The sequence below is a fragment of the Engraulis encrasicolus genome, chromosome 13 (assembly GCF_034702125.1).
Source record: "Engraulis encrasicolus isolate BLACKSEA-1 chromosome 13, IST_EnEncr_1.0, whole genome shotgun sequence".
Taxonomy (NCBI): Eukaryota; Metazoa; Chordata; class Actinopteri; order Clupeiformes; family Engraulidae; genus Engraulis; species Engraulis encrasicolus.
The window spans coordinates 54,715,214-54,730,727 of NC_085869.1; the positions used below are offsets into that span (position 1 = coordinate 54,715,214).

A 15,514-nucleotide genomic window follows, 5' to 3' on the forward strand; every position below is an offset into this window, starting at 1 on the left:
ATAATTTCATTTCTGGTGGTCGGGCTTAACCAACGCAGGCATATCTAATGTCTCTGTTTCCTAGCTACTTGTCAAAGTTACTTGTACAATCAATTAGAAAATACTTTCTCTCCCTTCCAGGGAGGAGTTGGAATGAAAGAGATAGCCAGCTTTGTCAGACTGAATTGGTCACAATTCTTTTTTGAGGAAAATGTGGGTCCAGGCATGAGAGTGACACCTCTGCCTTGCTATCATCTGAGTTAAGGAGGAAGATTGTACACATCCCAGGCCAAGGTGCAGGACAAGGCCGACTAATGTTTTGAAGTGAGGGGTGCACACTTGAAATCCTTCTTTGTATTTTATCATTGGAGAACTGAAACATCTGAAACATCTACACAGGAGTGGATGGGAATGGTGTCCTTGGGGGAGGCTGTGATTAGTGACAGTGCTAGTTGGCTGAGGTGCAAGGTGTCTCTGCTGTTGGTGACTTCACTGGGTTTCAACTTGCTGTTCCATGTTTTTGCCTGATAAACAGAATGGCCAGTCAAGTTGTTTTGCTCACTGACTGTGCACCATCAGCTATACTGAATAGTTCCCTCATCGCTGTAATCACAGGTGGACAGCACTGACTCAACAACATCGGCTCTTTGTCAAGCCCTTCACTTAACAGCAAGTCGAACCACAGCACAATGGTCTTCCCTCCCTCTGACCTCCTCCACCACATTCATCATAGACAGGCCTGGACTGGTAATCTGGCATACAGGGCATTACACGGTGGCAGTGTTGCCAGATTGGGCAGTTACCGTCTGCGGGTAAAATCAGGAAAAATTTGCCATTAAGTCGTTTTTTTCTGCAGTTTTGGGCCCATGGAAATCAATGCAATTTGTTGAAATTGTCCGGAATTTAGCGCATTAGTGGACATTTTGGGCAGGACTTGATCAGACACATCTGGCAACCCTGCCCAGTGGGAGGCCAGTCCTCAGACCCAGTGCTGTTGGGGTTTTTGTACTGGCCCCCAATTTAGAGGGGGCTGGACAAAATCGCCCCTGCCTTTTTTTTGGCCCAAGAACTTTCCTGACCATAGGTCATTGTTAGGCAGTTAAGACAAGGGGCCTATTATAAATAGGATGTTATCAGAATGGCAAGGACTAGTCATAATCCTTTACCAAAGGTACTGTGTAACGCCATAGTGGTGAAGCATCCAAAGTACTTCCACCTAAAGATTTTGGCTCTGTACATAGTCTGGCCCAACCCTCCTAGCTCCATTCGCTCGCGGTTCTGCCAATCAGCAAACCCTTGACATGGGTGATGCAGAACTCACCTGCGGAGTCCGATACTGATTGGTTAAGGTAACAATGTTCACACTTTTGTCTTGTTATTTGTATGCTTTGGCAACACTGTATTGTAACAGTCATGCTAATGAAGCACAATTTAATTTTAATTCGGAACTACAAGGTTAGACTATCTCCCACCCTCCATGGAAACGGATTCCTCTTAGCTTGTTCCAGACTGTTTGACGGAGTCAACAGTAGGCTTTCGCCCAGGCTAGTGGTGTAGTACAATGGTAGTAAAATCTTTTCAATGACTACTACATTGTTCCGCTGGTGGAATGGCGTGCATTACGGGGCTTTGGTGACTTCATCAGCAGTCATCTTCAATTTCCTGTAATGATCAACACAGAAACTTTTTTGAAACTCAAGAAAAGACTTGTGTCTAACTAGCTATGTCAATACAATCCCACTGGCCATTAACTGTAAGCATATACAGTACATGCACAGAGGCTAAAAGCAGGGAAAGGAAAAAGGCCAAGAGAGAGAGAGAGAGAGAGAGAGAGAGAGAGAGAGAGAGAGAGAGAGAGAGAGAGAGAGAGATTTGTAGCGGTGGGGAGGGGCTGAGGCCCAGAGGGGTGCGGTGTGGGGTTGTTAGGGCCCTTTGGATAGGATTACCCAGCTATGGGGTGGGCGGGGTGGCAGGGTGGGGTTGGGTAGTGACTGCTCTCCGGAGGTGGGGTCTTGAATGGGAGCAGCCAGGTGGATATCCAGCAGCGATGGGTGTGTCCCTCCCAGGCTAAGACGGGGTGCATGTCGATCCCCTGCGGGCTGTGGTTAATGTAAGAGCAATGCAATAGACCCGCAACTAACCCCACCTTAACCACAACACACATATACGTACATAAACTTATGCAAACGCACATTCCATACCAGGTGTGTATCCATGCAAACATAAACACATGCATGCACATGCACACACACACACACACATTCTGAAAAATAGATGAGATGAGATAGGAAGGACAGAGCACATCACACACACACACACACACACACACACACACACACACACTGTACCCCAGGAGGCATAGTAGGCCTATTGCCGGTTATCACAACATCATTATGTAATACAAGCTGATTCCAAAAAAGTTGGGACACTTTGTATTCTGTGAATAAAATAAAAATGCTGGCATTTTCAAAACATCTAACATGTTAATAAGGTAGAGCATTATATACAGACAACATATCAGTTGTTAAAGTCGAACAGAATTATTGTTTTGAGGTAATTATGTGATCATTTAAAATAAAACACGTTGTAATAGTTGGATAATTCTAAAAATTACACAAGGAAGAATATTTTAAAAGGAACTATATTGACTGCCAACATGAAAGCACAAATAAAATACCATCACATAAAGGCTGTGGCACTCAGCAGCGAAGATTTTGAGGTACTAATTACTTATCTATTACACAGAAAGATTGACTTATCAAAATTGCAGGCATATAAGGCCTATTTCCGTAATATAGAGTTCTGTGTAATCATTGCACCAGTTATGAGATCATGACATACTCGTGGTCAATAAGCAAACTATGGCACTCCAACAATGACAGCTCTCGAAAAAATGACCATAAACACAACACTTGATTAATGCACATGATGCAGACATTAAACAGTGTTGCAGGCGGGAAAGCTCATTCTATGGACCTAGGAGACATGTGAAACTGTACTCTGATTCCAGAATGGAAAATATTCAATCCTTTTTGAAAATTATGGAGTCATGCACCCTCCAGGTTATATAGAAAATGAATACTTCAGCTTGATTTAGTGGTCAGTCTGAAATACAGCATATATGATGGTAAGGGGGTGCAGAGGTGACTTGGTTAGGGTCTTCTTATTCATGTAGAGCATTAAAATGACTGTTGAATGATACATACAGACTTTAAACAGCAAACATAGCTACCAAGGCATTATATTTTGGAGCACCGCCTTTAGATATTGCCCCATAATGGTGGCAAATTTCAATCTCTACTATGTGCCAACAGTGTGGTTCCATCATAAGAGTAAATAGGTCAAAAAATGTTTTCCTTCAGTCAGGATATGCCACATATTAAGCATAACAAAAAGGTAAACAAGTTGAAGAACACACCTATCAGTTGAGCTGCTGAAATCATGTCTCGCTCATCAAAATATCTAATTTTTGAATAAAATTATGCCATCAGTCAAAGTATTTAACTGTTCAGTCTCATCCCTTGTGTTGTGTTTAGTCTTATCCAATATGAAAAGCATTTGATTGGCCCTGTCCCAACTTTTTTGGGAATTGTTGCAAGGGTGAAATTTTAAATGATCACATAATTAACTCAAAACAATAATTCTGCTTGACTTTAACAACTGATTTGTTGTCTGTACATAATATTGTACCTTGTTAACATATTGAATGTTTTGAAAATGCCAGCATTTTGATTTTATTCACAAAATACAAAGTGTCCCAACTTTTTTGGAATCCGCTTTGTAGGTTCAGCCATGCTATGTCATTTCCACTCAGCAATAATGTCTATGGCGGTGGCATTAGGCACAAGCCTCATTAGCAAAACAAAAACGATAGCCTATGGAGTACTCTCTCTTTTCTGTCGGTTAGTACAGAAACCACCCTGTTTTCCTGACAATACTCATTCATGAATAGTCTTTCATTTTTTTAGGCTGCCCCTTTCTTCTACCCTTTCAGTGCCCCCAATTCACGTTCCCCCTTTTTTCAAAACAAATTGAATATGCACACATGCACATGCTCCCGCACGCACTCCCCACATGAACGTGTGCACACACCATCACAAACACGGATGCATGCACGCACATTCGCATGCACGTACGCACGCACATTTGCACACACATTACACATATTACACATACATACATACACACATTGCAGTCACCCTCGTTTCCCCATGCTCTGACACTTGTGTGATGTTTTCCACTCTCATAAGTCGGGAGGGCCTACCACGGGACACCGTAATTACGTGGAGTAAAATTTCACAGCATTCTAGCCAGCGGCATGAAGTCACACCATTCTCTCTCTTTCTCTTCCTCTTCTCTCTCTCTTTCTCTCTCTCTCTCTCTCTCTCTCTCTCTCTCTCTCTTTCTCTGTCTTTCTCTCCCTCACTCCCTTCCACTCTCACCCCGCTCTTCCCCTTTCTCCCTTTCTCTGCATTTTATTCCACCCGATCCCTTGTTCTCTCTATCACTCACTGTTTTGATCTGATTCTCCACCCCTTCCCCTCTTTTCCTTTTCTCTCATCTCCTCCGCTTTATCTGAGCATAGGACTTACAAGAGGGTCAGATCATGTAGTGATAGGAGCAAACACCATGATATGATCTGTTACTGTTGGCAAAGAACACAGAGTATTGTACTGCTTTCAGTCACTTTCATAGAGCCTTGGGACCGTACATCATAAGGTCACAATGTTTTTCAATGCAGAGGTCTTTATCATGTGCTTGATAATGTGAAATGTCACAGTTTAGACATTGATCTTGGTCTCAGGACAAAGGCTAAAGCTTGATTGTCAGTTATGTCGGCACAGGACGACAGTATTTTGGTGCCAGCGGCCACTTCAATAAGGGTTGCTATAGGTAGGGCCCACTATAATACTTCATTATCATGTAATGCCTCTATCTGATGCATCTCAACTCACGTCACGTCTCATGTCACGGATCATGTCAAATGTTATGGTTTAGGTATTGATCATGTTCTGTCAAAGGCTAAATCCCAATGTGCAGTTATTTGCTGTAGTTTCATTCCACAATGAAAAACATCTATTCATTTTAGTACCTAATATTTAGTAGTTCAGATACACCGCGCTCTTCCATGTGGTGCGTCTCCAGTTGAATAACTTGGAAGGTGAAAAAGTGGATCGCACTCGGGTTCTTCTTTTCTTCTTTTTTATTTTTGTATTATTTTTATAGCAGCAGGAGTGTAGACAAACGTTTCGGCTGTTGCCTTTGTCAGTGTCACCCGAGTGCGATCCACTTTTTCACCTTCCAAGTACTTAATATTTACACTATAAATCAGCCTTACACTATAAATTCCCCAGTGGAAAAAAAAAACGTTAAAAAAAAGTTTCCTAGGTGACTGGCTGATATCATAGTGCCCCTTAGTCTAACAAACAATAGCTCCAATGGAACCTGAAGGGTGTGGTGACCGGAATGTTGACTTTTTGCCTCATTTCTTGGCACAGGGGTTCTACTTTGGATTGCAATTTTTAGGTGAATGTTTGGGTGTGCCGGAACATCTACGTAACTCTAGTTTGTCTCTCATCTGTTCTGGTGCATGGTTCTGTTGACTGTTTGCGTCTAACTTGAGCTCGTCTCTCATCTATTGGCACATGGTTCTGTTTTAGGTGTCATACTTTTAGGTGACTCTGTGATAAAGGCATGCAATCAAGAACGCAGCCAGAGGCATTTGTGGTTTCATGTCAGCATGCTTGAGAATTTCGCAAGCTGCTCTGAAATGTTGAATGCATCCATTCGAGAGGTTATGCGTGAGTTCTGCAATCTCAGTAACAGTGACAAGAATAGGCTGGGGCACTGTGGCGCAGCACTGTACATACACCCCCCACACACACATACAGGGTACATATGGGTTTGCATGCCCATGAAGACCCGGGTTCGAGCCTGGGTGATGTCCCAACCCTGCCCTGTCTCTCTCTCTCTCCCACTCTCTTCCTGTCATAGGCTACTCTCAACTGTCCTATCACCAACAAAGATACAAAAGGCCCTTAAAATATCTATTTTAAAAGAATGAGACAAGCTACTTTCTATTTCATCCAGAAGCACACATCTTCGAGATAATATTGAATGGGGGATTCTTGAAGATGTGTGAGGATGGAAAATTCCAAGTGTCCTCCTTCTTGCCTCCCAGCCCCGAAGCCAACCAACTGATCACATGTAGACTGTCCTGTATGGTATGTTGCCTTTTCTCAAGATGCCTCGCAAACACAGCAAAGATTAGGGAGTGTTGGTCTTGACACCTCAGGCACAAAAAAAGTTTTTGCCCCCTTGTTGTCAAAGATTTGTGAAATACTTTGCTTTCATTATTGGATCACGGTCTTTCTAACAGCCCATTTTGTTGCCAAAAGCATGTTAAGTTGCAGGTGAATCTGTTGAGTGACTTATGTCTGTGTTGTTGATGCGGTACACTGTTTCCTTCCTGTTGTGCAGGCTAGTCCAGTCTTTAGCTGTATCCAAATGGCAGCCTGCCGCCTCTACTCTCTGTTTATGCAATGCTTTGGCACGCTACAATCAGAATGCTGCAATTTTCGGTCCCACGTTTGCAAGGCAGGATGCGCAACCAACGACAATGACTGTTTTTGTACACAGCTCGCAGATGTTACCTCAAGGTCACCTTGAAATGCCTAGATCGACTGGATGCTAATAGGAAATTAGACTAACACTGTAGAATAGCTTCTAACAAACGTCTGTTCAGTGTCTGTATAAGTGACTTATAAGGCATGTACTAAGCTCTTATAATGGTTATATCGATAAAAAAAGGCCTTACTAGCTGTGAACATGATGATTGTGAACAGACGGCTAACAAATGATTGCTTTTACTTATAATTCCTTTATACAAACAGGTAAGCATTAGTGGCTAACACGTGACCCTTAGAATTAAGTGTTGCCAAACTTGCATGATCATTTATTAAGGAACTTTTGTAAAGAACACAGAAGGGTCTTGCAGACAGCTGAGATTCTTGAGACTACCCAAATTGCATTGCATATTGAAAGCTACAAACAAAATTATGTTCCTGAACAGACAATCAAAACATACTGTACATGCTGTGCGTGTACATGTAGCCTATATGTTGTGACTTCCTCCCATGAGGAAAGTATTCGCAGCTTAGCAATTATCACCACTCGCGGCTAGGTGACATTTGCACGATGATTGCAGCCCTGCAGGTATGCCAGAGACGCTGATTGCCAGCGACGTTTTGTTGTTTTTGAGTTCCGAGGTCCGAGGAACACGTACCGTAGAGTTCCCACTGTGCCCCGTGTGTGTGTGTGTGTGTGTGTGTGTGTGTGTGTGTGTGTGTGTGTGTGTGTGTGTGTGTGTGTGTGTGTGTGTGTGTGTGTGTGTGTTTGGGAAGGCAGAAGGCCGTTTCCTCCCTCCGGGCATGCCAGGGTGATTCCATGGAGCCGGGACGAGACCTACCACCCTTACCTCCCTCTCTCTCCAGCGGGCTTATGCAATACTATACATACTGTACATCTAAACAAGACACATACCAGTGCACCACCCCTCGCTGGCTAAAATTGCAGCAGATAACTAAGCAGTTGCGTGTGTGTGTGTGTGTGTGTGTGTGTGTGTGTGTGTGTGTGTGTGTGTGTGTGTGTGTGTGTGTGTGTGTGTGTGTGTGTGTGTGTGTGTGCGTGTGTGTGTGTGTGTGTGTGTGTGTGTGTGTGTGTTCTGTTCCTATCTCATATCTATAATTCAGACAGAGCGTGTGTGCGTGTGTGTGTGTGTGTGTGTGTGTGTGTGTGTGTGTGTGTGTGTGTGTGTGTGTGGCAGAGAGAGAGAGAGAGAGTCACAGAAAATGGTTTAGTTTTAGATTGGCGTGAAGGACATTTTGTGTGAAAAATGAGATAGAAAAAGTAGCCCTGTGTGTGAGTGTGTGTATTTGCATTGCAGGTGTGTTCAAGTGTGTGTGTGTGAGGAAACTGACAGACAGTCGTCCCGGACTTGGGCCCATGCAGGGAGGCCTAGATTTGGGTCCTCAATACAATACACATTTATTGAGGGGGCCGGCCAAAGCAAAGTCTGCGTGCATGTGTGCGTACACCTGTCTGTGTCTGTGTGCCTTCTTGTGGTCAGTGTGCATTATGTGCCTTATGTACTGTACTTGCCTGCTGTGTCGTGTTGTATTGAATTTCTTTGTCCCGTAACATGTCCCCCCTGTGTGCTAAACACAGCCTTTATCTTAAATATAACCCAGGTGTTCAGTGTAAAATAACCACTTGGTTGTGCAACATGCTCTGCACACCTGTACCATTCGTCACGTGTTTATTCTAAGACATTCCTAGATAGCGTACCAGGCATTCCTCTGAAACAGTAACTTTTCCAATAACACTAGTGCTTGAATGTTAGGAACTATGTTCCACTGATAACGGAGACAAAGCCTGTGTCTGTGCTTGCTGTAATTTCGTCGATTGCATAACTTACAAACCGTCAAATCGCCTTTCCAGTATAAACAACACAGTCATACTTACTGTACTATAGTAAAATATAGTAATATAGTTCAGAAATATAGTATAGTATAGTAATATAGTGAAGAAATATTTCATGGTAACTGTTAGGGGTGTAAATCACAGCCTCCATGACGATACAATACGGTATCGATTTCTTAAAGCAGGGATTTGACTATTTTCGATATTTAAGAATTCCCCATGATACGATACGATTCGATTTGATTCTATTTTTTCAAATTACTTTTCCACTTCTACCATGTTCTGGAGCTAGAGCATTGGACAGGGGCCAGTGATTCAATTATTTTCGATACTTAAGAATGCCCCATGATACGATGCGATTCGATTAAATCACCGGCCGATACATTGATGAATCGATACATTTCGATTATTATTTACATCCCTAGTAACTGTGCCAACGGCATTACTTCCGCAAACTGAATAACCCTACAAATGAAATCATGAAGAATTAGATGAAGGTAGAGATGAAGAAGGAAAAGAACCATCTCAATTCATCCATTTGAACTCAACCTGATCTCTCTCTCTCTCTCTCTATTCTCATACTACTACAGGAGGACCATGAGATCCCCTCCTCCCTCCACCTGAAGGATCCCGGAACCATTTCCGTGCGCGAGAGCCAGGGGGAGGATGTGTCGGTGGGTCACCCGCCCACCCCCAATGCAGACACGGCCACCAACCACCACTCCCACGAGGAGGGCCTGCAGACCATCAGCCTCACGTCTGACGATGATGAGGAGGAAGTGGGCATGGCCGCCGGTACCAACCTGTCCAGCCCACGCGGCGAAGGCTACCTGGATGATGATGATGATGACGACGACGGGCTGCAGGCACTCAGCTCCGAGCGCCCAGAGCGGTCGAGGGCAGACAAGCTGAAGCGGTCTAGCCTGAAGAAGGTAAAAAAAACTACATTTACTGCAAAATATTTCATCACTACGTTATATCACATTACACTGAGCTGACACATTACACTGTGCTTGTTGCGTAGTTATTAGTAATTACTGTGATGAAGCGGTCTGCACACTGTATTAAGTCCAAAAATACTTTATTTCATTTAAACATATGGCAACGTTTCGATTCAACAGAGGGATCTTCCTCAGGCCTGAGGAAGATCCCTCTGTTGGATCGAAACGTTGCCATATGTTTAAATGAAATAAAGTATTTTTGGAGTTAATACACAGTGTGCAGACCGCTTCATCACACTACCTACTACTTTTTGTCTGGCACCTGGACAACTACCTGTGGATGTGCGCACCCTACCTTCAAACACTATTAGTCATTACTGGACATCTGGAAGTCCGCCTGTACCATTAAATGGAATTTCCACCTTACTGTCATTAACAAAAAATAGAAAAAAATCTGCCTTGTTCTGTAAGAAACCTGCGTTTGATGTGATTGCAGCCTATGACCTAGTATACATGTGATTTTAAAACTGAACAACAGATGTTGGCCTTTGACCTTTGATCTCACCTCGACAGGTGGACAGCCTGAAGAAGGCCTTCTCCCGCCAGAGCATCGAGAAGAAGATCAACAAGATCGTGCCGCCCGAGCGCCGCGAGAAGATCAAGAAGAGCTTCACACCCAACCACCCCAAGAGCCCCACCGCCAAGAGCTCCTCCTTCAAGGTCTCCCCCATGACCTTCACCGTCAAGAAGGTCAGGGACGGCGGGCCAGGAACAGGAGCAGCCGGGGAGCCCGTGTCGCCCGAGGCCCACGTGGACGTACCCTCGCTGGGAGGGCCCAGCGGCGAGCTGTCCCTGGCTGAGGTCCACTCCCTGGACGACAAGGAGAAGGGAGCCAAGGAGGCCTCGGCTTCCAGCAGCTTGGAGGTCGGGCTGTCCGTGGATGGAGAGATCGACGGAGAGCTGAACGGAGAGGTGGAAAGGGTGGCCACTGCAACGCTGGCTGTGGAGGAGACCGTTCCGGATCACATTGAGGTGGATGATGATGATGATGAGGAGGAAGAGGCTGAGCATAACGGTGAAGCGAGTCCCGTGGCATCGCCTGTGTCTCCTGCCAGCCCTGTTAACGCAGCAGTGGCTGTGGAACAAGCCTCTTAAATACGTCTTTAATCATGGGCTAGCTCCTCACACTCTCCCCCCTTTAGATTAGAAACACCATATTCTACTCACTTCGACATAAGAGTTTATATATAAAGCAATAAAATGAGATCTTGTCATATTCCAATGGAAACCTGTTGACCTTTATCATAAACTGTTTCAACAATAAGACACAAAAAAGTTTACTATTAGCAAAAAAAGCAACATATCTCATGTTATACCTATAGCGACTGTGCCTCTATCCTGTGATCAAGAAGGCTGTGCTTGAGTCCTCATTGCCTATTTGCAAGCCTCAAGAGAGACGTACACGGACATTTAAATGTTTCTTTTTCCATAAACAATCAACAACAACACCCAGACCATCTCTGTTTCCCTCCCTATCGCTAAAGTCACGCATAAAACAACATCTGGTCTGACAGATCGCACAGACACTGTTGCATTGGTTTGAACCACGAACATACATTCCCTCCACAATACAAAGCAACACTACATAAACGTCTTCTCATAAAACAAGTGCCGGGAAAAAGATGGCATTGTTTTCCTCCCCGCTTTTGTTACCGTGGGACATATACATGTTTACACCCCTCGTCACCTAAGGGGGGACAGCGAAGTTGCCAGAGATATCACCATGGTTACGGGCCATTCCACCAACAATGTTCCAATTACAGCTTCCTTAATCATGTGGGGTGGGGAGCAGCAAACAATGACAGACTCTCAGGCAGGCATGTTTACCATCCGACCAACAACATACTCTCTCGCTGTCCCAGACACACACACACACACACACACACACACACACACACACACACACACACACACACACACACACACACACACACACACACACACACACACACACACACTATAGTTACAATATAAACCGTATAGTTAACAAAACCCACTAAGTCCTTGCTGTGGGTATGGTAACGGGACGTAAAGAGGAAGCTTATGTGTTGTTGTTAAGCATGGCATTCCGCAGAGTTCTCCACATTTGCTGAGTAATAGGCCTCTGGACGCATTTCTGGAATTTTAGCCAAGCCAGAGTGAGTGGAAAACGTCCGGACTTGTCAGCAATTAAGGCCTATCTCGGGAGAGAGATCCCCCCACCACACCCCACCCTCACCAGATCTGACTGTGTGAAGAGGGACGTCTTTATTATGCGTCACCAGCAGCAATTAAATAGTTCAGGTTCTCCATGGCACCTTTAGTTGGCAGAAGAACCTGAATCTGAATTGACTCTTGCAGGGCCTTCATGAGCTGGCATACACACACACACACACACACACACACACACACACACACACACACACACACACACACACACACACACACACACACACACACACACACACACACACACACACACACACACACACACACAGACACAGTGACAGAAAGTCCAAGTTCACACAAACACACACTAGAACTGGGTAAAAGATAGAGCACACCCACACACAGTGACAGAAAGACAGATCCGTGGGTGCGCGTGCGCACACACACACACACACACACACACACAGAGAGAGAGAGAGAGAGAGAGAGAGAGAGAGAGAGAGAGAGAGAGAGAGAGAGAGAGAGAGAGAGATGTGCACATACACACACATTGGGTGAAAAAGAAACAGAGGGAAACATTCCTTGGCTTTTCCTGACTGATCGCTTGGCACCGGCCCCATGTTTCCACCATGAGCGGGTGGTGGGAGATGGGAGACAGGAGATGGAGAAGAAGCATCAGGGAGGGAGGATAAAGCGGAGGAAGGAAGGAGGGAGGACAGGGAGGTGGAGGAGAAGAGGATTCTGTCGAGGATGGTGGGATTGATGGCATAGTTTCCACTGGGAGAGGCTGGGTATTGGATGGGGTTGGTGGGGTGGGGTCTTGTAGTTCACAGGTGTTCTTTGCCATCCCATGAGCTGGCCTTCTAAATTACGATGTAGCCCCTTAATGTGCTGCGTTCCACCCAAACGCTGTAATAGACATTGAAAAGTTAACTGCCATAGTACTACTCTACTATGACATAACACAGGGCCTTTAGTAATTCACTACGACTTGGTCATTGCCATTCCGGTAACAGCAGGTTTATGGGTTAATGTGCTGCGTTCCACCCGAACGCTGTAATAGTCAATGAAAAAGCATTACTAGTACTACACCACTACGACAGTACGCAGGGCCTTTAGTAATACATTACGATTTGGTCAAGGGCCACTCCGGTAACAGCTCATTTATAACTGGGGCCTTGTCTTACTGTGCTAGGCAGGATGAGCCTGATGAGATGGAGGACAATGGACGTGAATTAAAGGCATTTGTGTTTGTGGGTGGAGCGGTCGGGGGTGGGTTGATAAAAGACAGGTGTGTGTGTGTGTGTGTGTGTGTGTGTGTGTGTGTGTGTGTGTGTGTGTGTATATGTGTGTGTGTGCGTGTGTGTGTGTGTGTGTGTGTGTGTGTGTAAGAGAGAGAGAGCATGAAATTACTCACATGGTGTGTAACACATAAACACTGAAAACTCTAAATCTGATCTTATTCCACTTTGTGCAAGTCATCTTGAGAGAACGAATTCTCATGAGAGTTTAGCCTTAGATATAGGCCTACATATTGATATTGAAACTGGTGAATTACGCACGCATAAACTTCAGGAGATATCAGTTATCTCTCCTCGACATGTTCTGATAGTCTGACAAGATCAGGGCAGGTTGAAGCGAAGTGTGGTCTTGAACTGAAGTTGCTTTATGTGTGCTGGCTCACAGTTTTGTAAAAACAAAATACACTATGAATGGAATGAACTTTGTGTGGATATGGCCGACGTCCAACCCTGAAACTGTACTATGACGAAACTCTCTGCAACACTTAAGATATGGCAAGCATGAAGCTTTTCGCATTCATGGTGAGGGATGTGTTTCACTGTTGGGTGACAGGTCAGTGACACACGTTATCTTTCTGTTTGTTTGCTTTTTTTCTTCTGTCTTTACACAAAAGAGTGAAACAAAATAAAATATATAAATATTAAAAAATATAAATGATATATATGTAATCCTTTAGGGAAGTTTGTACTTTAGAATCTAATACAACTTTACGTGGGTTCTGCATTCTTTTTATTACACGTCACGTAAATGCTTCTGGCCGATATGTGAAAAAGGGATAAGGTGTGGGCTTCATGTGAAACTGTCAAAAATTACAGGTTTTCAGATTTTTACCAGAGTAGACATCAAATTATCAAACAGCTATGTCGCAACTGACAACTGTTCACAGATGGCTTTGAGTTCAATTACTAAAGCTTTTTCTTTCCGACAATATAAACATCATATTCACATTAACTGTGTATGTGAAACGCTGTTTTGATGTGTAGGATTTGTAATTAACCACGTTTTTTTTCTAATATCCATTGCAGAATTTAAATAAAGGACTTGTAACAACATTCTGGCCTGGTTGCTTTTTAATAATCCTCTGCTAGTTTGCATGTTCACATGTGCATCTGAAACAGTCCACAGATCCATAAGGTTTGGGCAGCCATGCAATTTATGGAGGGATTTTGCACAAGCCCACATTTCTTCACAGGAAATATGAACAATCATATTAATGACAACTATAATCAGCACTGCTGGTGCATCCCATTCTGCAATAAGGAGATTGTGCTAGGCTGCCAGGAAAGACGTCACATATACCACTGTATTAACGCTTCTATTCACGGTCGAGTGCTGCTTGTGATATCATATAAAGATTGTGCTGAGCTAAAAGTCTACTTTGACATCAGTAGGCCCTACAATGAATGGGCTCTTATCCCGTATCCTGGTGTTCAAGTTAAAAACACATGGGAGTGGAAGCGAGCTGATCGAGGACTTCTGTGACTCACCTAATAGAACTTGCGTCCAGTGGCAAAACAAGTGTACACAGGGCCCCAGGGCAAAACACTGATAGGGCTCCCATACAGCCTGGCAAGGTCATAATAATAGGGCCCCCACCACCAATATGGGACGGCCCTGGGCCCAGGGACAAATGCCCTGCTTGTCTCCCTTACAGCCCTGCCCCTGTTTGTGTCCTTTCATGTTTGCAGCAAGATACTGGCTATGGGCTGTATGCTGGTGTGGGTGAAATGCTCTTTTGCAGAGAGCACTCAACAGCACTGATTGGGCTGTGGAGATGGTGGAAATGGTTGCTAAAAGAAGAATGCTTCATGCTGCAGTACTATTTCTTCAGAATAAAACTGTCATCAAAAACTGTGCTGCACCAACCCTTATTGTTATCCATGCATACTCTGTCATTCCCCACACATTTGTGAGTGAAATGAAATTTAATTTAGGACTGATGTAGGCAGAGTGTGCTCATAAATGCTGTAACAAAGGCCACCATGTCTCCTTGGTAGCCTAAGCCTAATAATGTTCAAATTGTCTTATAATAGACCTAAACATTTAAATGAAAGTCTTGGCTAAACATGATGTGGCCTGATATTGTGACATTGGAGAAGAAAACCACAACTTAACTTACCTTGATACACCAAATTGTAGAAATCTCTCCTATCTAACTGTAGCGAAGAATTGGGTCTATTCAACACTTCGAACTTCAGTTTTGTGGCCTTGTTGAACAGTTGAGCAATCCGGTGTCTCCATCTAGTGGCATGGTAAAGAACAACCATTACAGCTTCTGGATGACACTTTCCAGCTTCTGGAAGACAGGGAGAAAAAAAAAACAATACCGTTGAAAAATGTGTGGAACCTTCTTTGTTTGAATGTTTCATTTATATATGTATATCACATTGGAATTAAATGAGATGGCATGCCCTTTGTTTTGCAGTGATTTTGTATATGCCTGAAACAGGCCTTGGTGTCGGGATAGGCCAGTGATTCCCAATTTCTTTGGGCCCAAGACCCCATTTTGACATCGTAACTGGGGACCCATGTTTTTTCAAGACAGAAAAAAAAGCATGACTGAACTGAACTTGTAAGCTATTGAACCTATTGAGCCTTCAAAA

At 44.0% G+C, this 15,514-nt stretch overlaps 1 protein-coding gene across 1 annotated transcript in view; it reads left to right on the top strand.

Moving 5' to 3' along the window:
* Positions 1 to 12,422, top strand: part of cavin2a (caveolae associated protein 2a) — a 32,695-nt gene extending 20,273 nt beyond the window's left edge. The window contains exons 2-3 of the mRNA XM_063214317.1: positions 9,051 to 9,392; positions 9,975 to 12,422. Of these exons, the coding sequence (XP_063070387.1) occupies positions 9,051 to 9,392; positions 9,975 to 10,556 (924 nt within the window). The 3' untranslated portion in view covers positions 10,557 to 12,422. The remainder of the gene's footprint in view (positions 1 to 9,050; positions 9,393 to 9,974) is intronic.
* Positions 12,423 to 15,514: the final 3,092 nt, after the last annotated feature.